Source organism: Thunnus albacares, chromosome 23 (assembly GCF_914725855.1).
Source record: "Thunnus albacares chromosome 23, fThuAlb1.1, whole genome shotgun sequence".
Taxonomy (NCBI): Eukaryota; Metazoa; Chordata; class Actinopteri; order Scombriformes; family Scombridae; genus Thunnus; species Thunnus albacares.
Genome location: NC_058128.1, coordinates 14,694,407 through 14,720,983, shown reverse-complemented (window position 1 = coordinate 14,720,983; position 26,577 = coordinate 14,694,407). Strand labels below are relative to the sequence as shown.

At 39.3% G+C, this 26,577-nt stretch overlaps 1 protein-coding gene across 8 annotated transcripts in view; it reads left to right on the top strand.

Annotated features, from left to right (window-relative positions):
• nrcama (neuronal cell adhesion molecule a) overlaps positions 1-26,028 on the top strand; it is a 65,188-nt gene extending 39,160 nt beyond the window's left edge. The window contains exons 3-33 of one of the 8 annotated variants that reach the window (XM_044343509.1): positions 1,968-2,088; positions 2,642-2,659; positions 3,049-3,154; positions 3,717-3,910; positions 4,201-4,323; positions 4,610-4,780; positions 6,291-6,402; positions 6,787-6,971; positions 7,458-7,589; positions 7,834-7,977; positions 8,221-8,332; positions 8,511-8,677; positions 9,001-9,148; positions 9,278-9,402; positions 9,806-9,835; positions 10,638-10,739; positions 11,103-11,300; positions 11,389-11,459; positions 11,840-12,065; positions 12,513-12,628; positions 15,532-15,742; positions 16,901-17,023; positions 17,259-17,444; positions 17,693-17,725; positions 18,335-18,415; positions 19,311-19,433; positions 19,641-19,796; positions 20,306-20,437; positions 20,536-20,614; positions 21,300-21,311; positions 22,279-26,028. In XM_044343509.1, the coding sequence (XP_044199444.1) occupies positions 1,995-2,088; positions 2,642-2,659; positions 3,049-3,154; positions 3,717-3,910; positions 4,201-4,323; positions 4,610-4,780; positions 6,291-6,402; positions 6,787-6,971; positions 7,458-7,589; positions 7,834-7,977; positions 8,221-8,332; positions 8,511-8,677; positions 9,001-9,148; positions 9,278-9,402; positions 9,806-9,835; positions 10,638-10,739; positions 11,103-11,300; positions 11,389-11,459; positions 11,840-12,065; positions 12,513-12,628; positions 15,532-15,742; positions 16,901-17,023; positions 17,259-17,444; positions 17,693-17,725; positions 18,335-18,415; positions 19,311-19,433; positions 19,641-19,796; positions 20,306-20,437; positions 20,536-20,614; positions 21,300-21,311; positions 22,279-22,513 (3,945 nt within the window). In that variant the 5' untranslated portion in view covers positions 1,968-1,994 and the 3' untranslated portion in view covers positions 22,514-26,028. The remainder of the gene's footprint in view (positions 1-1,967; positions 2,089-2,641; positions 2,660-3,048; positions 3,155-3,716; positions 3,911-4,200; positions 4,324-4,609; positions 4,781-6,290; positions 6,403-6,786; positions 6,972-7,457; positions 7,590-7,833; positions 7,978-8,220; positions 8,333-8,510; positions 8,678-9,000; positions 9,149-9,277; positions 9,403-9,805; positions 9,836-10,637; positions 10,740-11,102; positions 11,301-11,388; positions 11,460-11,839; positions 12,066-12,512; positions 12,629-15,531; positions 15,743-16,900; positions 17,024-17,258; positions 17,445-17,692; positions 17,726-18,334; positions 18,416-19,310; positions 19,434-19,640; positions 19,797-20,305; positions 20,438-20,535; positions 20,615-21,299; positions 21,312-22,278) is intronic. The other 7 variants (XM_044343504.1, XM_044343505.1, XM_044343506.1 and 4 more) reach the window with 7 other exon arrangements.
• Positions 26,029-26,577: the final 549 nt, after the last annotated feature.

Here is a 26,577-nt window from a genome sequence, read left to right as displayed (position 1 = left end):
AATAGTAATGGAGCTGGAACCTTGCAGACATTTTAAGATTGAATATTCCATTATATATCGCAGCCATCTACCTGAATTATACAAGCTCAAATATATAGTGTTGAAGACAGAGACATTCATCAAAAACATTACAGTGTCTTGATGCCATTGGTGAAGTGATATAATGCCAGTTTGCTAATAAATTAATGCCAGCTAATGCGACAGGACCACACACCCTGCAAGATAAAGGACATAAAATGAAAAGAGCACACCCACACACCTTCTTGCTCCCCGTGGTGCAGTTTACAAGAGCCCATTAATGCCAACATGGTTCTTTGTGTTTGTGACAGCTGTGCATATCAATCTGTGTCCCCTTGTAACGGACTACGGTATGCACTCATGTAGAATTCAATCCAAATGACACACTGATAACAAGGATGCTTCCTTCTTCCTCTAATATGGTGTGTTTGTGTATGCATGTGCCAGTCTGTGTGCAGCTGAATACGCAGCTGAGTTGTGATTGTTCCAGCCGAGTGCACTCACCTGGCATATGTTTACAGGCAAACACGTGGGATGTGCTTGTAATCAGTGGTTACTTTAGCTATGTGAACTCAGCCGGCACCAAATAACTCCACAAAGACTGCCTGGACATTCTTTCTGGAAGACAAAAACCTTAAAAGAAACAATAAGGACATGGATGTTGACAGCTCCTATGCTTAGAAAACCTAGGATGCAGTGAGCTGCAGGCTAACACTACAGTGTACAGCTACACAGCTGCTGTATTGTTATGTGGTCTTGAACACCGGAGAAGGTACATAACAGTCTGGACAGACAAGTGCACAGTCCTTAAGTTGTTTAAAATACAAGGTCTGAAATCAACTTTGTTTTGACTTCTCCTCCTGCCAATTTTTTTGTGTTGGCAGGATGAAGAGCTGTCCAACAGACAAGCCTCTTGTGATCCATGACTTACTGTATACACCCTAGTTTGGATACTTAACTGTGAGAATGTCAGCAAACTTTGTAGAAAAATGCAACAGAGTAAACTTTCCATTGTGGTCCAGATTAAATATTTGTGTCTGTGTACTTATATAGTTCTTTTTTATGGACTAATCTGTTATACATTACTTGTATTTGAGACCTTTGTGTGTACGCTTCTCATTTTATTACTGTGAAATATATTGAGACCCTATTTGGTGAGCATATGGTCTACATAAATCAATGAAATGAAATCAAAACATAGTACCGTATTGACCCAAATATAAGACGATCCTGAGACGGACCGCCCCTTTTCAAGACTCTCTCAGACTTACTTTATTTTTTTTTTTTTACTCACAAAAATTTTATTGCACACACACACACACACACACACACACACACACACACACACACAAATACACAGATAGAGAGAGTGCTCAGCCCCACCCGCGGTGAAACAGAGGAGAGGAGAGAGACTTGGTGCGACCATAAATGACAACAAAACGCAGCAGAGACTATGTTTATTTGTGTAATTCACCTAATTTATGTGCACTCGTTTCATTTCAGCTCAGTGTGAGACTCTATTGCATTTTGTTGTCATTTATGGTTGCGCTGAGTTTCTCTCCTCTCCTCTGTTTCACCGCGGGCGGGGCTGCCGCTTCACGCACGCATGGAGCTCCACGGAGCAGAGGAGAGACAGTGAGGTACAATCGTTACGTTACTGTTACTCAGTTGTTGGTTAACATGGTCAGCTATTGAGCCACTTTGTTGGAAACGATCACTGTGTCTCTCCATCTTTCACCCCCCCCTGGCATTGTAGGCAAGTTGTGAGGGATGGTGGCTTGCTTCAGTCTGGAGGGGAACACTCGTTTTGCAGATTTTTTGCACCATCTGTTGTTGTGATTGTATATTGCCATTTAAAAGTCTACACCCCGGGAAAACCCCTGTCTTATATTAGGACCAATGCGGTATAGTGAGCCTTTTCTTTTTCTTCTTTTTCTACCTCTCTGTAGTGTGGATCCAGACTTCTTCGCCCAAACATGGACAGGAATAGGGAATGGGTGCCGGGCATCACAGCTGTGCTATTGATACTCTTCAGTCACGTGACTTCAGCGCTGGAAGTGCCTCTTGATCGTAAGAATTATCCTTATCAATAATGTGGAATTAATTTTAAACCAATTATTCCAATTATTGCATTAACACTTCATGTTTTATGTAAAACTGATGGAAATTCTATTCAACACTTTCATATTGTGGGGTGTAATGAAGATTACAGTTTAATTATATAGAAAAGCAGCGGTTTACTGGGAAAATGTGGTTTTCTTGTTTTTCAGCTTTGCATGTTTCAGCATGGGATTGAGTTTGCGGTTTTCAGTTATGAAATGCAATAAACCTCCGAGGAACCCGTTTTACCTGTATATCACACATCAGGTGTGAAGTTATAATGTCTTCAACTACTTTTTTGGCATTGATTGCGCCTGCCTGACAAATCCAAAACCATTGATATGTTTTCTAAAAAGTGGTTAAGCTCATCCATGCCAAACTTTTGGCAGGCTCAATAAAATGCTTTAAAGTACTTGACAAGTGCAACTATTTCACCTGAACCTGTGGTTTACTCCCTGCAAAAACTAACACCTTTCCTCAATATTCTGTTACTGTGGTTCGACATGTCATGGTGGACAAAAAGCTAAAGTACTGGAAGGATGTAAGTTTGCTGCTGTGACTTCTAGTGTGCAGTTTTTGCTCTTAAGACTTGTTTTAACATGTTTTTGTGTGGATTTGAGCAATGTTAGATGTGCATGCAGTTATCTCATAACAGTGTTAGCACACAGAGTGACTTGCTTGTTTTGGAGTGGTGCTTGTGTCAGTTCGTCGAATGGTAAGTTGTCTGTCATTAGATCAGGGCTCTGTTTGCAGTGAGTGTTTCAGCTCCAGATGGTTTTACACTTGATTGCCAAGTTTGACTGAATGTGAATCCTTGTTGCATGCATATCCTTGCTTGAATATATGTAAGCTCCAGTATGTATATCTGTAGCTGTGTTTACATTGCACCATGTGTGTGTATGAACTATGCTTCTATTTATATTTTTCCAGTGCCCCAACCCCCCACTATAACACTACAGTCCCCAAAGGATTACATCTTTGATCCGCGGGAGAACATCGTCATCAACTGTGAGGCCAAGGGGAAGCCTCATCCCAGGTGAGAAATATCACCCTGAGCGCATGTTTGTTGTCTAAGCTTATTAATTAGAACATATGCAACGAAAGGCCAAAAGTGTGTGTTTCACCCCTGTTAAATACTATTCCAACATATTTCACTGGTGTAATTAAGGAATAAAAGTTGCTGAAGTGTGCTGAAAATATGCTAAAGATAAACAGCATTTGACAACTTGCTGAGAGTTTCAGTCATCAAGAAGAACAAACTGACCTCCTGTCAGTTTTATCGTCCTTACTGTGAAATTATAGATCTGTTCCTAAGGACAACCTAACCTGGAGCAGTGTGGAAATATGAATCGCCATAGTGACTGTTGTCATGGGGACCAACAGGCTGAGAAAAACACCTGGCAGAGTGAATGAGCCACAGTTTAGATTTGCCAAATGAGTTAGAATAAGCCAAAACTCCCTCCTGCTATGAAATCAGTGATTTAAATCAGTCTGCATGACTCTTAATGATATACTGTCATTTCCTTTCTTTTGTAAGTTTCCTCATGGCTTCTAGCCTAGTAAAACACAGTGAAAATGGTTGTTTTTCTTGATCTCAGCTTTTCATGGACAAGAAATGGGACCCACTTTGACGTCGAGAAAGACTCCAAAGTTCTGATGAAGCCCGGTTCAGGAACTCTGGTCATTGACATCAGTGGGGAAAAGGCTGAGGCTTATGAGGGAACATACCAGTGTACAGCTCACAACGAGCATGGCACAGCTGTATCCAACAACATTGTCATTAGACAGTCCAGTAAGGCTTTTTTATTATACCTCATCTACATTATATCCAATAGTTTTTGTAAAAATGAAATTATCTCTAATGTTTTGAGCTGCAGCTACAGTATAATACGTTTTTCACACTTCAAACGTACTCGAGTAGCTGAGTACATGTGTAAAGTTCATTTTGTAATGGAACTCTTCAAACAAAACAAAAAACTGCTGATTCCTAGTTTCTACATTCCAACTGGCGTACTTCAAACTTGCACAATACTAAATTCTGGGAAGCCTTCAATACCTTTGTTTGATGTTTGTGACTCTCAGGGTCCCCCTTGTGGTCGAAAGAGAGAAATGAGGCCATCACGGTGCAGATGGGGGTCTCCCTGGTGCTGCAGTGCCGACCCCCCGCTGGGCTGCCCCCTCCCGTCATTTTTTGGATGGACAACAGTGAGTCATTTGAACATGTAGATATCTGCAAGAAAAAGGCTTATGTTCCATCCGACAGGACAACACAAGACAAACATTGTTCCTTCCTTTTGCGCATTATAGTGCACATGATGAAACTATATCGGGTATTTTCGCATAGAACTAATGGAAAATGGGCTTGATTGTTGACTCTTGGAAGGGTTAAGTTGACTTTTCTTGTAAAGTTAATCCAAATGGCTCTACTAACTTGCTTGAATTTGCTTTTACTCCAACTCTTTGGGTTTCCATTTCTCTCCATATCATTCAGATTTCCAGAGGCTGCCGCTGGATCAACGAGTATCCCAGGCACTGAACGGAGACTTGTACTTCTCCAATGTTCTCCCAGAAGACACCCGGAGTGACTACATCTGCTACGCCCGCTTCCCCCATACACAGACCATCCAGCAGAAACAGCCCATCTCAGTCACCGTGCTGGAGAGTAAGTCAAGACACTGAAACTCCTCAATTGCTTAGATTGATTTTTGGACTTCAGATTATATAACACAGTTAAGTATTTTCTCATGATTAATGCTTAACTGACATTTTCCATTTTACAGTCTCTTATTTCACAGATGGGATCTTGTTTTATAGTTAAATGCATGAGATGCTTGTGTAAAACTGTCTTAGCCTTTAATTAATTAATTTTTGTTGCTGTTTTCTACCTTTCCTTAGCTTCTGAGCTTCTAGCAATATTTTACAATGGCCATAACTCAGTGTCACAGTGGTGTTACAACATTATTTATTTTTTAAATTAAGTTTTTGCAGCAACACATTTTTCTGTTCTCACAACATATATCCAAAAGCTAACGCATTGTTTAATACACTGGGAGAAAAAGCCATTGTAAATGATAGAATTGCCTGTTGTCTTTCCTAGTTTTGCATGCTTTATGATTTTCTGTTATATTACAGTGGATACAATGAATGAGACTCTGGCTGCTTTATACAATATCACTGATTTCTATAGTGGTGAGTGCTGCTGGTTTATTCCCATTCAGTTCCCTCAGTGTAAACCCAGACCTGTTTTTACTCCCTGGCCTAACCATACCTGGCATACACACTCACCTGTAACTCAGCCTCAATCCCCTACCCATAATATAAAAACTTGTCTGGTTTCCTCCCTTTTTTAATTGGGGTTAGGTTTTTGTGGGGCATTCAAAATAAGGGTTAAGTATAGAGGGTCATATAACTAAATTGGCTCGACTATAATGCGTTATACAATATTTATTACATGTACTTTATGTATTAAGGTTAGCCTTAGATCAAACATAGCATTAAATATCAGCCAACGGCATCTTCCCTGAAATCATAAATCCACATACAGTATAATTTACTCACATATTCATCATCTGCTCCATCAAGCACATCCATAATGATTCTCCAAGATGGCCAGATATTAAGCATGCCTCATGGCTTTATTCTAACATGCTGGCATTGGTCTTCTTCCACCCTCTGACGTGGTGGATGATCATTTGACATCTATTTTCTGTTGCTTCTGGCAGATGAATGATAAAGAGAAGTTGATCGTTCCTTGAGTAACTTCTGAGAGGGGATGTATGTATTGTATGTGCGGCTGGGGGGGGCGAGGGGGGGGTCTTTGTGAAGAATTGCTGCATTGTCATAGCAACAAACTGATAGCTATTACCCCTCTCAGGGAGATTTCACCTGCTCCCTATTTTCTCTCACATACTGCTCATACCGTACAGTATGTGATGGGTCTTTCTATTACATTGTGTTTGGTCACCACTCACTCATCTTCCTTCCCTCCTGCTCACTTTCAAAAATCACTATTCATGACTCTTTACTTGATAATCTATATTTGAGTCTGTCCTTAATGAGAATATGAATGGTCCTCTGAGCTCATGGCTTTACTTCCTAAACTCTTCCTGGGTAACACTGTGGCAATAGGAGCCTTCAAGTTTTGATTTAGTCTTGTGTCCTCATGTGTTCAGACAGCCCAGTGGGGGAGCGCCGTCCTGGTTTCATGACGCCTCTGGGCATAACCAGCACCAAGATGGTTCTGAGAGGGGAGACTCTGGAGCTGGAATGCATCGCTGAGGGCTTGTAAGTAGGCATCTGCTGGAGTTTGTATCATAATTTATTTCATTTTCAGGGTTTGTGTTTAGGTTTTTTTGTATATTAGTTTAATGTTACAGTTACAGAATGAGAAAAAAGTAATCAACTATATGGGTAATCAAACTTGTGGCAGTGGTCTGATTATTACAGTTGCTGATTTAAATAGAATCAAAGCTCTCTTTCTCCTAAATACAGCATGCCGTTATGCCCCATGACTGCTAGATTAGCTTATTATATTCATAGAAGTATTTATATTATACAACAATGTGCTTAATAAGAAATTGCCAGGGCATCTATAAATCTTAAAATAGGATAAAATAAAATGCAGAAATAGCACACACAAACATCCTGTTGTAATTGTTTTCACGACAGGCCCACTCCAGAGATCTCCTGGCAGAAGGATGGTGGTGAGCTGCCGAACAGCAGGAAGACTTTCCATAACTTCAAAAGAACGCTAAAGATTTCTGACGTGAATGAAGCCGACGGTGGCGACTACCGCTGTACAGCCACAAACAAACTGGGCACTGCACACCACATCATCAAGGTCACTGTCAAAGGTATGCACTTCAACTTATTTTATTGTTTCACTCTATTGGTGCAGTGGAGTCATTTCCTTTTGTCATTACATCAAAATGTTATTTTTCTTTATAGTTTTGGAGTTTAAAGTGCATTAATTCGAGTTTGACAACCACAGGTATAAAAAGAGTCAGTCTTGGTTTGGTCTGCTGCTGTGTTGAGACTCAAAACTGTAGACCTGGGTGTTGATTCACAGTGGGATTGGTAGTGCAACCAACACTTAACAATTACAGAGTCATTAGATTCAGAGTTAATATAAAGATTTTTTAGTGAGTCAGCTTTAACTGACACCTTTTTAAAAACTTACACAATGTACAGTACAGTTACATTAATGCGAATATTTCTGTATCCTTAAATCAAGTAGCAAAGTTGGGTTTTTTTTGCTTTAAAAGAAAACCAGTTTTGTTTGTGTCATTCTCAAGAATCTCACCCTTCTCATCTTCTTCATTCTTGTTCATCATCCCCAGCGGCCCCTTTCTGGATCAGTGCTCCCAGGAACCTGATCCTCGCCCCAAATGAGACTGGCATCCTGACTTGTCGAGTCAGTGGAGAACCCAAGCCAAAGATTAGCTGGTTTGTCAATGGAGTCCCCATAGAGAGTGAGTACACATTTCTATTCAAAGCACCAGACAGCAATAAAGTGTATAAATCAGCATGCAGAGTTGCAATGAGAGTTTTCTACTGCATGTTATTCTATAAGGGTTTGCATAATACACCAGCATTCTTATGTGCCGATTTCTACATGCACAGACTTCTAATAGTGCAATTGAAAACCTCAAACTACAAAAATAGATGGTTTAAATATCATTTGGACCATACGTCCTGTCTCTCGTCATGTGATAGATGCGCCTGAGGATCAGAGCCGCAAGGTGGATGACGACACTGTTATTCTCAGCAATGTGCAGCCAGGGTCCAGTGCTGTCTACCAGTGTAACGCATCTAATGAATTTGGCTACCTGATGGCTAACGCTTTTGTCAGTGTTCTTGGTGAGTAAAAACATCAATTGCAATTGCCTTTTACAATTTCTTATTCACTTTACAAATGTTCACTATGTGGATTAAAAGCAGTTTTGCAAATTACTAGCGAGTTCAACCTAGCATCATTTCAACGATCTATTTTAATCTAGCAATGTGTTTAGCTGAAAATATAAAAGAACGTGATAGGGAATTTTGAGTGTGCAGGCCAGACAATAAGCACTGATCAAGATACTGCTGTGCTTCTTCCCATAGCTGAGCCACCAAGGGTGCTCACTCCACCCAACAGAGTGTACCAGGTCATCACCAACAACCCTGCCTTACTACACTGTGCCTCCTTTGGCTCACCAATACCAACTATCACATGGTAAGATTCAGATGACTTTGAGTCCATTTTCTATTTGTAAAAATGAGAAGTTTAAAAACCATGTTGGAAAAAAATTGTCTTGTTTTTAAATTCTGCATTTTGAACAAAGGGTTATCAGATTAAGACGTCAGAACCGAGACATGTGTCAAAAAACAACTGTCTTGTTTGCTGTTTCCAGGTTCAAAGACAGTCAGACCAGCATTAAAAATGATGACCCATATGTGATTCATGAGAATGGTACTTTGGAGATCCATGTGGCCCAGCCACTTAACAGTGGAAAGTACACCTGTATTGCCACCAACAACTTAGGCATCAAAGAGAACCATGTCTTCCTGGAGGTTAAAGGTCAGATATGGATCAATCACAACTCATTTCACTACAGATACAGATATCTCAGATACATGTTTGTGCTGAAAGGGGATTTTGACACGTACTAAAGAAGTAGTTGTACTAAAAAGCATAGAATTGATTGTATTGTGTTTACTAACCACTATAGTTGAAAGTGACATGCAGACTGAATTAGGATCAAATACACCTTTAATTGGCAAGTTTCCAATTTGCTTCAGCTTATAAAAGAGATATATTAAGCCTCTTGAGGTATTAGGTCATGTGGCCATCAATATATTATTTATTAATAATATAAACTTCTATGTTTTTGTCTCTTCCAGAGCCCACTCGTATCCTGCAACAGCCAGAGTACAAGGTGGTGCAGAGAGGCATGAGCGCTATGTTTGAGTGTAAAGTCAAACACGACCCATCTCTCATCCCCACGATGATCTGGCTCAAAGACAATGGGGAGCTGCCTGATGATGAGAGGTACAAAGTCTTTGAGATTGGACTCACATTTTTTTAATTAGAGATGAACTTGTTATTTACACTAAAAACATGACAGGATTTTGACAAATCAAGAAATATCAACCAGCTTGGCGATAACTCTGTTATTAGGTTTGAGGTGGACACAGACAGTCTGATTATCAAAGATGTGACAGATGAAGATGAGGGCACTTACACCTGCATCATGAACACCACCCTGGACCAGGACTCAGCCAGTGCCATGCTGACTGTTGTTGGTATGTTCACACCTTGTGTGCAAAGGTGTTTGTGCACTCAACCTATTGACAAAGGTCAGAGATTGTGAGTGTACAAATCATAGAAAGTGCTGCTGTTTCCAAATGTTGTGTCCCTTTTACAGAAATAGTGCAACATGGTAAATTATCTCACCCTATTGAAAAATATATTAATGCTTCAGATTCAGCACAAGCTCACACAAACAAATAAGTGCATTTTTCTCCTATCGTGCTATTCTGATTACTTCTGACTATTTCTAGTAGATTGACCACAGCAAGCATCAGTTCTATTTTAACTTTAAATCACATTACTACAGTAGTTTTCCTGCTTTTCTGCTGTTTCTAAAATATCTGTCACTAATACTAACCTCTTCTTGTACTCTACTCTTGCTTCTTGCTGTCTCAGAGGCTACTCCTACTCCAGCTATTGTCTACGGTAAACAAAAGCTGTCTACAGTGTAGTATTTTGTAACAATTTCTCTTCTCCCAGCCATTGACTCTGTAGAACCTGTAGCTTCCATTTTGTCTAACAGTTATTTTTCAGTATGTGGATTGATCTTGTTCTCTGTATTACATATTCTACCTATAGGACTAGTTTAGTTTTGTTTCATATACAGATATTTCATATTTCATGTATAGAATTTAAAGAGTTTTATTTCATGATTAAATACACAGCCCCTGCACACTCACACAGGTGTTTTCACTTAATCTGACTGATTAGACCTCTTGGGCTCTGCTCTCTAACCTGAGCAGCTGCCTAATCAGCCAGAAGTGAAAGCACCTGCACTTTAAAATGTTTGATAGCACAAAATAACACAAATAACACTATAAAGTATTTCACTATAAAATATATGATTGAATAAAGATATCACTGGATGAACATTTAGTACTGATTTGTCCATAGAAAAAACAAACAAACAAACAAAAAAACAACCTTGCTTTTCTTTCTTATTTTAGGTCATTATTACAAGTAGCCATTAAGAAGGATCAAATCCTAACTAGAAAAGCCCATCTTATGCTCAAAAGCTACAGTATGCATCAAAGTAGTGGATTTACTGTGCATCTTCATTTACTTTAGATCTGTAGAAATGTTTAATTAAGGAAAAAATACAAAAACATTCTATAAATTTCTTGGATGTCAAGTATTACAGTCTGCATCAGTAAGTACTAGATGTAACCAATAGCAGATGAGCAATTCTCGTTTTTCTTTGGTCCTGAGCTGCTTCTTGTGTTTGCAGAGAAACCTGACCCTCCGACTGCTCTGGAATTGACTGACCAGACAGAGAGGACCGTTAAGCTCACCTGGACCCCCGGAGACGAACACAACAGTCCCACAGAGAGTATGTCATGTTTTAACGATGATGCTCGGTTGTTTGGCAGCAATGTCTTCAAACTAAACTACATTTTTCAGACGCTACATTTGAAATTCGACACTGCAGTTGCTGACAACAGAAACACATTATGAATTATTTCCACAATTTCAGAATGCATTTTCACATTGGTAAATTATTATATTCTGTAAAGGAATTTGGTACTTTGCATTAGTAATGAGCCAGCAAAGCTAAATGCACACAGACAGCTTTGAACTACCTGACAATGACATAAATCATAAGTAGAAAATGTTTGCCCTGTTTCTTTGAATCAAAGTTTACTCTACAACAAAGTCTTAAACCTGGAATCATCGTTTCCCTTATCTTTCTCAGGGTTTCTGATCCAATATGAGGATCTGCTACACCAGCCAGGTGTTTGGGTCAACCTAACAGAGGTTGATGGTACAAGCACCACAGCACAGCTGAATCTCTCCCCATATGTCTACTACTCCTTCAGAGTGCTGGCTGAGAATCAGGTGGGCCACAGCCAGCCTAGCCAGCCATCACGCCAATACAGAACCAATCCTGCAGGTAATGGTCATGGTTAACCCCCCAGAAAAAAACAATAGAAATTTACTGCAAATATTCAAAGCACTGATTGATTCTTTCCTTTTCCCAGCTCCTGATGAAAGTCCATCAGATGTGCAGGGAGAGGGAACAGAGCCTGACAACTTGGTCATCTCCTGGACAGTAAGCCATCTTTGATTCTTTGATTGGAAATCTGGGTTAACTATGAGCCTAATTCTAGTTTCTGTGCATGATGTTATCAGCACATGGACTGCATGTAATTGTTACTTTTGTTCTTTCAGCCATCTGGCAGGGTTTTAAATAAAAAATGTCCCTTGTATTGTGGATAGAATATACTGCAGAGTCTGATGCCTGTATATGATACACCCATCAGTATAATTGCTAAGGTTTGGATTAAGATACTCCAAATTATCCCTAACCCTAGCTTTTTGTGCTGGAGTGAACTTTTTGGGCTGGAGTATTTTCATTCACCACGGCAAAGTCAGAATACTGCAGTTTTATTTTTCAGCAACTGAGGAAATTTAAAAAGAAACTCTTGTTAGCCACTGACAGGATTTCAAGCCAATGGGCCTGGTTTGGAGTACAAAGTGCAGTGGAGACAGAAGGATGTGGATCATGAGTGGTCTTCAAGGACCGTGGCCAATGTTTCCCAGTGTGTCGTGACTGGAACTGCCACCTACGTGCCCTACGAGATCAAGGTTCAAGCTTTGAACGATTACGGCAACGCCCCAGAGTCTGAAGTGGTAATTGGATACTCTGGAGAGGATTGTGAGTGAACTTTTTTATTTACTTTTTTGATTTAGATTTTTGTTTTGTAAAAAAAATATTTTAAAACACTTGGTCACTCATGGTCTCACTCATGAAACAGACAAATGATGAATGTGAAAGATGATGCAGATAAAGCAAATTCTGAGAGAGAATTCTGCATTTGTATGTATTGTATGAGGGTTCAGTCAACATGTTTTGCCATTGTGTTTTCTGAGAGGGGTGAAAGTCCACATTTTCCATTTTCGACTACTGAATCTGATCCTTTTTAGTCATCTAAAAATATTTTCATGAACATGCAGTAGGTAAGGCAGAGGTAAATTTGTAGTTTCACATCATGATACTACTGTTTGTGTATAGATTTTGTAGTTTGGGAAGACAGCACTCCATCACAGCAGTGACTTGAAACTAGATCTTGACTAACTCTTTCTCTTCCTCATTGCTCTGCAGCTCCTTTGTCTGCTCCCGAAAGTGTGCAGGTCACGGTTCGCAACAGCACGCTAGCAGAAGTTCAGTGGGAGCCTGTGTCTCCCACCACGGTCAGAGGAAAACTACAGGGATACAAGGTATGTTTTGGCACATGGTTATTTCTATTACAAAAGTTGTTCGCACATTATAATTCTGTATGATTTTTGCATTTTACAGCTTGTGCACTTTCACGCTATATATGAAAGATAACTCAGCAGCACTTTCTCTTCAACCCCCACATTTCAGCTTGTAGTCTTTATCAGTGTTTTTTACAGGAGGAGTGAAAGCACAGCCTATATATACACACTACAAGATGGCCGATTCTGTATCTTTATTTAAAGGGAGAAAGTTTTATGTCAGTCTTGGGGATCATGTGTCTGAGGAACATGACAACTGCTTTGGGGTTCTACAAGCGAGCTGTCTTGATCAATTATTATTCTCACTATACATGCTGCCACTTGGTAACATCATCAGAGAGCACAACTGTATATCTCCACTGAACCAAATGATGCTGCAGCTATAAACTCCATTACTACCTGTTTTCTGGCAATAAATGAATTGATGAGCAATCATTTTTTAAAGTTAAATGAGGACAAAACTGAAATCCTTCTAGTTGGCCCCAAAACAAAAAGAGAAATGCTGTTTAATAATCTGGGGAAATTAACTCCCTGGATTAAATCTGAGGTTACAAGTCTTGGTGTTGTCTCAGACTCAGATCTAAGCTTCAGGTCCCACATTAACAAGGTGACAAAACATAATTTTTCCACCTTAGAAACATAGCTAAAGTATCACGACTTATAAATCAAAAAGATGCAGAAAAACTGATTCATGCCTTCAATTCGAACTCACGAGATCACTGTAGTGCACTTTTTACTGGCCTCTGTAAGAGACTGGAGAGACTCCAGCTCATTCAAAAACTCTGCAGCTTGGCTATTAACCAGAACCAAGAGGAGAGGACACATTAGTCTACTTAAGCTGCTCTGCACTGACTTCCTGTGACATTTAGAATTGATTTTAAGTTCCTCCTCCTCACGTACGTTAATTGGCTAGGACCTAGCTACATTGCTAACTCCCTTGTTAACTATTTGCCTTAAAGAACACTGAAAAAACTATGGAAAACACCACTGATAGATATCAGGGAAGCCAGTTCACTAAATATTTTTAGAAGAAAGCTAAAAACTTCACTTTAGCCTTTAACTAGCTTTTCTCTCAGTTAGCTTCACACTTATGCTTAATTTTATTTGATTTTATACTTTCTATGTATCCTGTTTTAACTTATTATTATTATTATTATTATTATTATCATTATTATTATTATGTATTCTATCTTATGTCAGTGGGTTTTATCTTCCATCTTATGTTACACATGGCAAAATACTTTGAGTTTTCGCTTATTTAGTGTCAAATTACCACCACTGAAGTACACATTCTGTGTATTGTATTTTCACTTTATTTTATCTTATGTTTAACATTACCAAAAGGGTTTTATTTTCCCTCTTATGTACATTTACATGTTTTTATGTTCATTTTATGTCTTTTATGTCTTTCTTGACGTGAAGCACTTGGTGCATGTAATGTAATAATTTTTCAATTTTTTAATTTGTTATGAAGCACTTTGAGCTGCATTTTTCTTTGTATCAAAAGTGCTCTACAAATAAAGTTATTATTATTATTATTATTATTATTATTATTATTATTATTATTATTATTATTATTATTATTATTATTATTATTATTATTATTATCAGTTATCAATGAGGAGTAGACACATACATGCCCACCTCTCAGAATGTTGTATGTCCAACTCAGAAATGTCAAAACAAAAGTTCAAATCAAGAGGCTATATAATACACACTATAAATACAACCAGAAACATACAAGAAATAAAAATAACTATGAAATGACAACAACAACTCTAATTTAGCTGCTCAGATGAGAGAATGCATCAATTCAATGAAAAGGGAAGACATAAAACACCAGTTGGTTTATTTTGGCATCTGTGTTGGGAGGGAGAATTTCCTTAGAGGTTGGCCTGCTATGTGTCTACTCCTCATTGGATAATTGACAAAGAGTCGGCCATTTTGGGGTGTGTATATGTAGGCCATGCTTCCGTTCACTCTGTAAAATCTGTGCTGAAGGATGTGTGTTGAATTGCAGTTGTTGGAAGAGAAAAAACTTGAGTTCAACAGTCGTTGCTGAGTTTTCTTCATGAATTTTTGCATGTTTGTCCCATTGTGTGTGACTTTTGAGGGGGGTATTTTATAAAGCAAGATTCCCAGTTACTGAATTGAAACACAGTGTTTTATCCAGAGTTCCTCCCATGTAGTCCCTCAGTCCTGCTGCACTGTGAAGATAGAAGTCAGAGTGACATTGCCACACATGTCAAATGTATCTCTACTGTAGGATAATGTTGTTGCCAACCTAATATGTAGAGCTCAGACTTTTAGCAATCTTAAGTACTCAGTATTCTAGTCAAAATGTAATTATGAGTGAATAAAATTAAAGAAATGAAAAAGACACCCAAGAGTCTTATAACTGCAAATACAAGAAGGGCAGATAACCAGTCTTAAGACTATTTAAACAGTATTTTCCCTCATACAAACCAAGTAGCAAAACATTTTGTACAACTTAAGTTTCTAGAAAATGCAAATTCTTTGTTGTGCTGTTTTGTGGCCTGAACCATTGCATTTTTCTCTTCTTCATTGAGAGTTGATGTGGTGATGTCTACCCTACTTACATACATGAGGGGGGGTCAAACTATAAAAACACCTTTTTAAATATAATGCACTCCAATACAATACCATCACCTCAATAATAAACAAAGTACAATTATGACCTGTCTGTCAGTATCAACAAAAACTGAAAGTCTATTTTTCATACAAGTAGAATGAATGGGAGAGCTGTTGAATCGGATAGCCTTACATTGTACAGGTGTACCCAATGAAGTGGCCAATGGGTGTATGAGACAGATAAACATCAAATCCTGGTGTGTTTCCTGTAGGTGTACTACCGTCGCGAGCGGGGCTTGCAGGAGACAGAAACAGAGGAGACAGAGGAGGAGGAGCAGGTTTTGACGTTCACTGGGAACCGCAGCGAGGGACGTCTGCCAGGCCTCCAGCCGTACAGCCTCTACAACCTCTTCGTCAAGGTCCTTAACAGCAAAGCAGAAGGACCCCCTAGCCCTGGCAAGAAATTTGAGACACCTGAGGGAGGTGTGTAAGGATGAAGTTATCTGACATGGTTGTCCTGCAGGCCTAGAACTTTCAGCCAAAATAATCTTCCCATAACTCTAGCACAGGTTTACGGATAATTTGCAATAAAGCTGGGTTTTCTTTTTCATTACAAAGAAATGGGTTGAGTGACATGCCTACACCCACTAAACCCCAAATTATACAACTTTGTCATACTTAAAGTTTAAAACTACCCCCAAATGTTAAATGGGTTACCACACTTTCTTCTTATAGAATTTATTTTCATTATTATCAATGTCATTATGAACTTAACTTTTATGTCATATTAATCATATTAGACATCATGTAATCATATTGTGTGTTAAGGAGTCCTGACTTTGTGACTATTAGAATATGGGTTCGTTGAGTTCAGAAGAGCTCTGAAGTAGATGTCCTTGAGTGTGTGAGTTCTTTGAGTTCGTATCAAGAAAACCATCCATATCAAAATACATGTAAAGAAAGGAATTTTGTTGCTCAGGTTTTGGAAGGAATAAAGACTGTCTAGGGAGTATTCTATAGACTAGATGGATGGGTTAAATCTGCTGAAACTGTTAAAACTAAGGTAAAGGTCTTTCGGGTTCCATTAATGAACTGTTGCCATACACATAGGACCATTGAATAGACAATCATGCATGCACAGTGATACACACATAGTATATATGTGGAGAACTGCCGTGGAGTCTTTGCAAATGCTGTGTATGAATGCTGTATTTGCCCACACATGTGTAAATCAAGCTTCATCCTACTTTGTTCTCCTCTAACCTCCTGAAGAATACCACCTAACAACTATGATAGCTTCTCCTATTAGTGCTACTTCTGTGACAACACGCTAGCAGTACTCACTCAGAACTGCCCAGAATCACCCTAGCCACTACCAAAGCTATCCTAGCAACCACTCAGAGCATCCAAAGAAAGCATCCTAAACAACTTAGCAAACAGGCAGCTACAATCCAGCAACCACCTTGTAATACCCTAGCCTGGTAACCCCCTTGCAACCATCTACTTTAGTGACCATCTAGTTAAATCCCTGAAAACTCATTGAACACCCTAACAATGATGTGTAGGAGCCCTATCTCTATCCAGTGAATGTTTTGTGTGCCACGTCCCCATTGTTGACTTTGGCTCTGGTTTTGTTTTCAGTCCCAGGGCCTCCTGCTTTTCTGAGCGTCATCAATCCTAGTTTGGACTCTCTCACTCTGGAATGGGGCGCACCACTGAGGGTCAATGGACGCCTCGCTGGATACACATTAAAATACCAACCAGGTAGACTTACCAGCTGCTTCACAGACTGCCTGTTGTGTTCTCCACGGAGTTGTCTGTGTGGCATTTGTGCATAGGAAAAACTATGTTTTGCATGATGAGTTTTCTCATAAAACATGATATCCCTCTTCCTAACTTCAACTATTTCTCCTTTCAGTTTCCACATATAACTCCTTTTCAACATCCTCTTCATCCTCTTTTTCTTTTTTAATCATTCACCTTTTCTCTTTTTTCCCAGTCTCTGCAGTGAACACCACCACTGAACTGGGACCAGTCAAGGTCATGACCTTTCTCGGCAATGAGACCACCATTACCCTGGGCAACCTGAACTCCAGCATGCTGTACAAGTTTTATTTAAGTGCAAAGACAACCAAAGGCTCTGGCCCCATCGTCACAGAAGAGGCTTTTACAGTCATGGACACAGGTGAGTTCTGTGTACATTAACTTACAGTTTAGCTTTATCCATACAGGTAAATAGGAAGAAAAGGTCAAAGTCTTATATCAGAAGCTTTAAAGCAATGAAAATAAGGAGTGCAAGGGTCAGAATCACAGTACCCTGACAGATATTAGGGGATCCCTGTGAGCTGAAAATTACAACCATGCGGCCCTTCTGCATTCTTCACTCAACCTCTTATATCCCCTCTATCTCTTTCTCTTTTTTTCTCTCTGAAGCTCGTACTCAACCCACTGTAGAGACGGGCAAAGGTAACCCAAGTTTGCCAATGGAAGTACCTGCATGTTGCTCATACCATCAGATATTAGAAACAGAACTTAGCATAGATTTTGTCTTTTTTTTCTTGTATTATCCCTGCATGTTACTAAGTTAGCATGTCTGAAAACTCCCCATGTGGATAAATAGGTAACAGACTTCCATGGCATCCACAAGCAATCAGGCTTGTGTCCTATTCTGATAGAATAGGCTGCATTTACTGTAACATAATCTAAGAATTTTAATGTATTAAAATTAGCTATGCTTCAAATGGACATGTTTTCATTAGAAGCCTCATGCATGATGCTTGTGAATGTGTTTCAGTTCAGTACTAATACATTTTGTTTATCTGCTGATGCTTTAGACTGATGGATCATGTGTATAAATTAAGTGGAATTTGATTTGAACTACATAATATGCATGCTGCAGTGCTGGGACTCAGAGTTGGTCAATAGAAAAAGGATTGAGAGGCATTGCAATCAGTTTTAACCCAGCATGTTGGGGGCAACTTTCTCTGTAAACATTGGCTCTGCAGCTGTTTTTACTGTATGTTGTCTATAGTGCTGTGTATGTGTGTTGTCTCACTCTTGTCCATATTCTTTCAGGCCCCACAGAGCCCCCTCACACAACCTCCCCCATCACTCAGTCTCCGCATCCCCCGTTTCACAAGGGTACAAGCACTCCCTGTGTCCCTAATACCTCCCTAATGCTCTATCAAGAACTCAGTACTGCAAAAATGGTCCATCTCAGCAAATATGTAAATCTAGCGTCAAAGAAGGTCTTAAAAATTAGAAAATCATTACTAAGGTAACAACATCGCATGCTACTCTATGCCTCTGGCTTTCTTAAGATGATGGTATTGAAGTATAGTATGTTTGCATATTTTTACTTCAAGAAAAGTTGATTTCTCTTGGATTTCGGTCACCTAATTGGCACTGTAAATCCTTACTGAGATGGAAATTTTTGTGGCAGTGAATGTAACCAATGTGTTTTCTTTGTTGTGGCAGGATCTGACACTACACACTGAAAGTTCTTTTGTCATGTAACCAAAAACTGTGTAGCCCTGTAATGTATAGTGTGAACGTGTTCTTAAACTTTCATGCTAGTTGAGACAGTCAGCAAGCAGCCAAAAGCCAAATCCTGGAAAATGTAGGCTCTGACCTGCTGTTTTTCTACCATCCTCTAACTGGTTGAACAGATATGAAGGTTCTTGTTCATTCTTGACTTGAATTTGACTGCTGGAAGACCTCAAGTCACAGTAGCTGGTGAAATGTTTTCGTTTTTTTTTTTTTTGCCCTGACCCTATGTGTTCAGTATTTAACCCAAAATTCAATAGAGTGAGTTGTAGACACTGTTAGACACCATCTTTATCCTACATACTGAAATATTATCACGGAGATGTTTATTTTTATAAAATTCTATCTCTATTAGCTCTTGTACTTTAGCTCCTTTGCAATATTTGAAAGGTTTTTATTCTATATTAAGGTGTTTTAATTGGTTAAGAAATGTAGCTTGCTTTGTAAAATTTTGTAAAAAAATTTTGAATTAAAAAAAACATTTTTCTTTCTTCTGTATGCTCAGTGCCTCCTGTAGGCCCTGCGTTTGGAACGGTTAACACATCTGTATCAGAAGACGGTGCAGTGATCAATTGGGAATACTTTGGACACCATAAGAATGTATATGTGGAATATATTGTAGAAAACAGTAAGGCTTCACTTTGTATTTGTAGTCATATGTACTATAGTGCTACTACTATATACCATTTCAAATGTTTTAAGCCCTCAAAATATACATCATCTCTTTTGTAACCTTCAAAACTAGTGTTAAAATATCATCATCCAAGTAATTATTTTTCCCAAAACCCCTTTTCCCCTGAATCTCATTCCTCTCCATCCATAACTCCGATTTCAGGTAAAGAGGACTGGAAAAAGGAGTTGGTAAATGGTTCTCACTCGCATATGATAAAAGGTTTAAAGCCGGGGACATCCTATAGGGTGCGTGTGGTAGCTAGAGACCCGGCTGATCCGACAGTCCACAGCACAGACGAAGTGTTGGTTACAGTGCCAGGTGAGGCGGCATGCCTCAGGATAGATGGTCTTTGTATTTTTTTTTTTTGTCTCGTTTTTTTCCATTCGCCATCTGTACTGTCTCATTAGAGATGCAGTGTAACATTCAGACATGAATATACAGTAGCATAGTTTCCTAGTTAGTGTCCAAGCATGTCAGAAGTTACCATCAAGTTGGTCTGATGCATGTCATGTAAAATCATTACTAAAAGGTCCATTATTTTACTGTTGTGGTTTTTGTTTTTCTGTCTTTTTGTTGTATTTCTTGTGCCTGCACAATCATTACATATTAACCCATTTTAAAATTCAATTTCAGTGTTTACAGCCTCTGTTAATCTCTGCTGCCCTCAGTGTTTCTCGGCATGAAGAATACAGATTTCACCATTTTAGCAGCATGGAATGAGATTTGGACCAACCATTACGCTTATCCTGTCTCCATCTTTCTCTCCCGACCTCTTTCTTGGTATGGTGTGTGTGTGTGTGTGTGTGTGTGTGTGTGTGTGTGTCCAGCTGTACCCAGCCGGCAGGTAGACATCGCCACCCAGGGCTGGTTTATTGGCCTGATGTGTGCCATAGCTCTCCTCATCTTGGTCCTCCTCATAGTGTGCTTCATCAAGAGGAACAAGGGTGGCAAATATCCAGGTAATGCACACATTATCAGTATTAGTATATACTGTAATTTGAAGGTTACTGACATGGATGGATGGAAATTTAAAAAAGAAAACCATTGTAATCTATAGTGAAAGAGAAAGAAGATGCTCACCAAGACCCAGAGATCCAGCCAATGAAGGAGGATGATGGGACATTTGGAGAATACAGGTGAGAGAGAAAACACAACATTCGTCAGTCAGAAGTCTAACATGTCTGAGATAGGAGCATGACATAGTGTGTGATTTTTTTTTTTTTTTTTTTTTTCTTCTTTTCCACTCATTGTGTCCTGACTTGACTGTCTGTATGTAGAACATTTTGCGAGGCTGCAGAGACACTCTCCCCACCAGACTCCATTACCAAACACTCCATAGAGGCAAGGCAAAATCCACACTACTCTGTGTTGACCCTTATAATGACCAACTCATCTGCAAACTGCCCATCTAATCAACAAAAGCTTTCTACAATACACAATTCATCCATTTTAACAAATAATCTCATCTCCTGTTAAGTCACAAATTGTATGCTTATTAACAAAAAAAGTTTTGAAAATGCCATTGAGGTGACATTGTTTTAGTTTTTTCATCCCGTTTTCACCTTTTCACCTCATACCGAAGATTTTATGACTAAGGCTTCTCAGGAATTTAGAGGACTAAAAGTTGAAATAATGTTGTTGCTGTGATGTTTTTTTTTAACTCAATGTGTGAATGTCATCATGCTTTAAATGTTTCCATATGCATGCTTTGTTTTGTCTGTGTCTGAAACAAGAAGTGCATAAAAGAATACACCCATTGTGGCTCATGAATTGTTTTTCATGTGTACTCCATTTTTATCTTTGTTTTTTGGGGGGGTTTAGGTCTATAGAGAGGTAAGATGAGATGTGGTTAAACAAGCATGCAATTCACACAACTTTTAGTGTATATATAGTACATCTCAGGCTGACTAAAGGTTTGTGTTTGCTATGTTTCTGACTTAAGTGAAATGAAAGGCACTGGTGAAAAAACGCACATCAACTGATCCAACTTGCTGTGTCATCATACTCAATATAGTCAACACCATAACCACAGTGACAACATTATCACTAAAATTTAAAACTAAAAATAACTGCTTCTAACTCTACTCTGGCTTCCTTCATTTTTTTCCTTTTAAACACAAATGCATTGAGCTTGAAAGTACAGTTGTAATGTATGACCTGGACTGTAGAGCTTGCAAAGTATAGAAAGGGCATTTTTAGATGGATGGAGCATACAGATAGGAGGTAAATGGTAACAGGCTTTATCTTTTGAAAATGGGACTGTTTGTTTGCATTTTTGATTAATGCATGAAAAGTGAAAGCATATTGACTGAAGTCATTTCAGAAATTGCAATATTGCAAAGGCCTGAGCAGCACGCATTTACAAACTCTCCTTTAGCAGTGGTCACTAACACTGAATCTTTGCAAGGTTAGTGACTGGCTTAAACCACCACAGCACTAACACTATAGATAATTATGTGCTATAGGTGTACCTGAGCTGCTCCACTGGATAAGTACCATGAAGTATAATGTACCAGGCTTTCCATTGTTATTGTGCATTATATAGTGAGCAGCTTTATATATGTGTGTGTCAAGATGATGATGCTGCCAAGGCCACAGGGGCCCTACCAGCACATTTGTCGTGCACCTTATCCAGACTAGTATAAGCAGTAGGCTACACTTGTGCAGTGGAAAAGCCAGATTACTAAGAGTCTGTCCTTTTTGTGGCCCTAGGGTTTCTGACCACTGCAGAGGAAGTTTAACAAACTGAATAAAGTATTTTCTGAATAACCTTTCCGCCAATCTTCTCCTCCCTTTATAGTGACACAGAGGACCACAAGCCGCTGAAGGGCAGCCGGACACCGTCCAATGGGACGGTGCGCCGTGACGAGAGTGACGACAGCCTGGTGGACTACGGGGAGGGCGGGGACGGACAGTTCAATGAGGACGGGTCCTTCATCGGTCAGTACAGCGGCAAGAAGGAGAAAGACACACACGAAGGCAACGAGAGTTCAGAGGCCCCATCACCTGTTAATGCCATGAACTCATTTGTCTAACAAAGGGCCACGGCCTGGCTGCAACGGGTTGCTATGGCCACTCCTTGTCACCTTGGCAAATGTGACCATGGGGGCCCATCTCTGTGGTGACAGTTGCTAAGGTGACAGTTGTTACGGACACCTTACTTTACCATGGTGGCTGTCACTTAGGTGGCCATCGCCATGGCTACCTGTCACCAAGACTGCTGACACGCCCTCATCTCCACACCCGCCGCCCTGACACCCCCCCCCCCCCCCTCCCCTTAGCCCCTTGTCACACTGTGACCTCCTCCAGATCAACACACAAACACTCAACATGGCAAAGACGGACACCACATCCCCCACAACCACTGCAAGAAGGTGTTAAACGAGGGATGTGAGGACTCTGAGAAGAGGGAAGAAGAGAGGAAGCAATATAGAAAAGCAGAAGGAATGTACCAGAAGTTTTACCACTCAGACTGAGCAGAGCAGAGTGTGGCTAAGTTTATGTGTGTTAGTGCCATTTGATATCCTTTGCAAACATTTCTATACAAAACATAATGTATCCAAATATATATTTTATCAAAGTACATGACCCGCAGGCAGGCAAATATGCATTGAGTCACATTCATAAACATCTGCATGGAGTAAATCATTGTAAGCATTGTACCATCGTCAGATTTGCTATTTGTTGCAGAGGTGAGCTGCATTTTGAGACTGTATACTGTATGGTGCACGCCTACTAGCAACTGGGTATGCCATTTTCCTTTTTCTTTTTCAGTGGTCAGAAAGTGTTATATGGCGTATGATATATAGAGAAAAAAAATAGCAGCAATGTCTTTGTGGACACTGCTGTGAAATGTGTGACTCAAAGTAGAAGCTAGCATATGTCTTTTTGAGACAAATGAACTGTTTGTACATATGTAATAGATTAAGAAAGCTATATTGACTATTTTAGGTCAGGGATGTCCATTTGTAGTTATTGGAAACCCGGCAAGAAACACTTTGAACTCAGCGTTCGGTCACTCCTTTATCACACCAGCCAGCCAGAATTCCCACACTGATTTGAATCGGCCTGTTTTTAGCCTCATGTTTTCTCCAGCTTGTTCTTTGCTTGCATTTTTTCTCTTCCCGATCTGTTTCTTAACACCGAGCCTATGCTTCTTGTTACCGAGCACTAACTGAACACAAGTGGAAGTGTGATTGATCCAGTGTCATTGTCAAGTGCTTCCGCCCCCAAATCGTGGCCCCTGTGCAAGCCTGTCTTTTAGATCATTGTGGTATTGTCACTGCGTCCAGAACTAACCAAACCCAACCCCAACATTGTTTCCAATAGCATTTCCACTTATCTGCAGTGTATAATAGCAGAACAGAGAATGGATGCAGTTGCATACAATTTAATGCACATGAACAGGGCACATACTACAGTTTCTGGATATTTATGATCAAGAACCTCTCAGCACGGTTTCTAGTGCCTTTGTAGAGAACAGTGACTTCAATCCATATAATTACATCCCTCTTCATTGACGGGACAGACAGTGTAGTTCACATAGTCCATTAATACAGTACACACAGAATACTATCCCACTTTACGCTAATAAGAAGTGTAAAGGATACATGAGTATTAAAAACACACTAAACGTTTAAGCTCTCGAGGTTTCTGCTGATGTTTGAATATGTGTTCATAAAGGTACATTTAAAGTACTGTAAGACTCCCTATTGTGAGCTATATGGTCACTAAGTTTCTTAAAACATCCATGTGAGCTTATTGACTCTAAATAGCCTCATTGTGTCTTATTTTTGGGTTGAAAAGGGGCTTAAAAGTCTCAAAAAAGGAAACTCAAAAAGACCTTTTCAAAGTTGTTCACCCACTGACATCAGCATCAGTTGTGAGGAATCATTTTCAGCTATAGACCTTGTTGACAATCATATTACCCAGCTATCACCAGCCCATAAGGTACATAAACATTGACCGCCACATCATACAATCCAGCTAAGAATTTAAGGAAAAATATCGTGGAATATTAAAAAAAGGAAAATGTGTAGGAAACCTGAGGACAGAGCCTCATGAGATGTCATGTCTTATGTATTCATTTGAAATACTCTCTTCCAAACTCATTCATGCTGAGGAGGAGCCGCTGCTCACTGTAGCAGCACTAAACTACTGCCAACCTACTCGCCAGGTAACTGCCAACGGAAACCGGACTCACTCTCTGGTCTAGACAGTTATGGGACTTACTGTTACTGGTAGCACTTAAAGAGCTGAAATGAAGGGGTCGGAAATATTCGTAATGATACTGAATGTGGAAACAAGTGGATTTATCTGTTTATGTGAATGAAAATATTGCTTGTTTCACTGCAAGTGGTATACACACTGGTGACTTTGGTTTATGCATTTAACCTTATATCTGTGTATGTTGTCACGTTCTGCTGTAACTCAGAGCGCAAAGTGTGTACAGCAAGCACTCAGTGAGTTTTATATTACTGTAAATGAATGAAGCTTGTGTGTGAATGTTTGGGTGCATGAGTGTGTGAGTGCGTGTGTGTGTATGTGTGCAGCACATGCATGCTTCTGTGTTAAAGCGTGCGTGGTGTATACTATCGCTTTCTATTTCCATGGATAACAGTCTGTAATTCTGATGTGTGTCGAGCAGTCTACTCTCAACAGGAGACTTTTTTTTTTTTTTTTTCAAGAGAACATTTCCATGTCTTAGGTTTATCATAACTTGCATCAAGTTTTTAGGTTGCAATGTGTCAAGCTTTCCATGTGTAGATATTTTTGTAGTAATTTTTTTTTGTAAATAATGGCTTGAATTGAGCGTAGACGTGTTGAGGTCGGAGGTGAGAGCCTGACCTCGATCAACCCTGCTGAATTATGGGTAGGTGGGGGTATAATGGTATTGTGTGAGATGAGACTATTTACAGTTTTCACTCTTTTTATTTGCTGTGACGTTTTTATTTTATTTCTTTTTAATATTTTTTTTGAACCTGTCAGGTGAATTTGCTAGCTCAAATGTTTAGGCTATCAGGTATCAAAGGAGATTATTTAACTTGTGACTGAGCTCTTGTGACACCTGTATTGTTTCTGTCTCTGACAGTTCATGCACCTTTTCTGTATTTTTTATAAAAAGCACAGGCTTTAACAGGATGTATCATTTGAAACACATCTAGTTAAGGACAACAGGAAAGTATACTAATGTGCATTGTCCTAAACCAGACATCTACTGAAAATGACACATCCTTTTTAAGTGTGCAGTTAAAAAAACAAAAAAACAAAACAAAACTGTAATTTGGAGTATACAGAAGGATGGCCGGCATAGACAGATATGCAGACTGGCACATTGGAGTGTGGAAACAACGTTCTAGTGACTGGTGAACATAGGATATACAGTATATGATATGATATAATATGACATTCTGGTTAATGTTGATGCTACATGAGAAGCATGAAAGGCTGTCAAAAATGGTTTACTCTACAATATAATATTGCAAAATATTTTGTATTTTAAATGAAGTTTAAAAAAAAAATCAAATAAATGTTGGTTTCAGGATTTCAAGACGGCACTGTTTTTCTTTCATGCATGCAGTGCAACATGCAAAAGTATATGTGGGTATGTAGCGCCACCCGGTGTACAAAAATGAGAATGATGTTAGAGTATTTTCTTATTTGGCAAATAGCTCACAGAGATAAACCTCAAAGTTAATCCTCGGAAAGATTAACATACATCTGGTGTGTGCATGCATGTCAGTCTGTCTGTTTTTTAATTCTCATACTGGGAGAGTTTCACTGGTAATGTCTCCTTTCAGAGGAATATATCCACCTAAATAAAATACAGTATATGACACCTGCAATTTAAAATGATCATCCTGCAACCTGCCTTCAAGCATCTATTCCAAAAACAGTCACACTGTAAAGGATCAAATCATGTATTTCATTTTTTTTTATACATCTCATGGTATTGTAACTTGTGTGTGGAATCTGTCATTAATAATTGATCTGAAGGTCATTTATTATGCACAGCACATGGTTGCAAAATGTGGACAATGAACTTTATTATTTTGTAGTCCTGCTGTATTTGCCTAAGCTCAAACTATTTTAATATTCC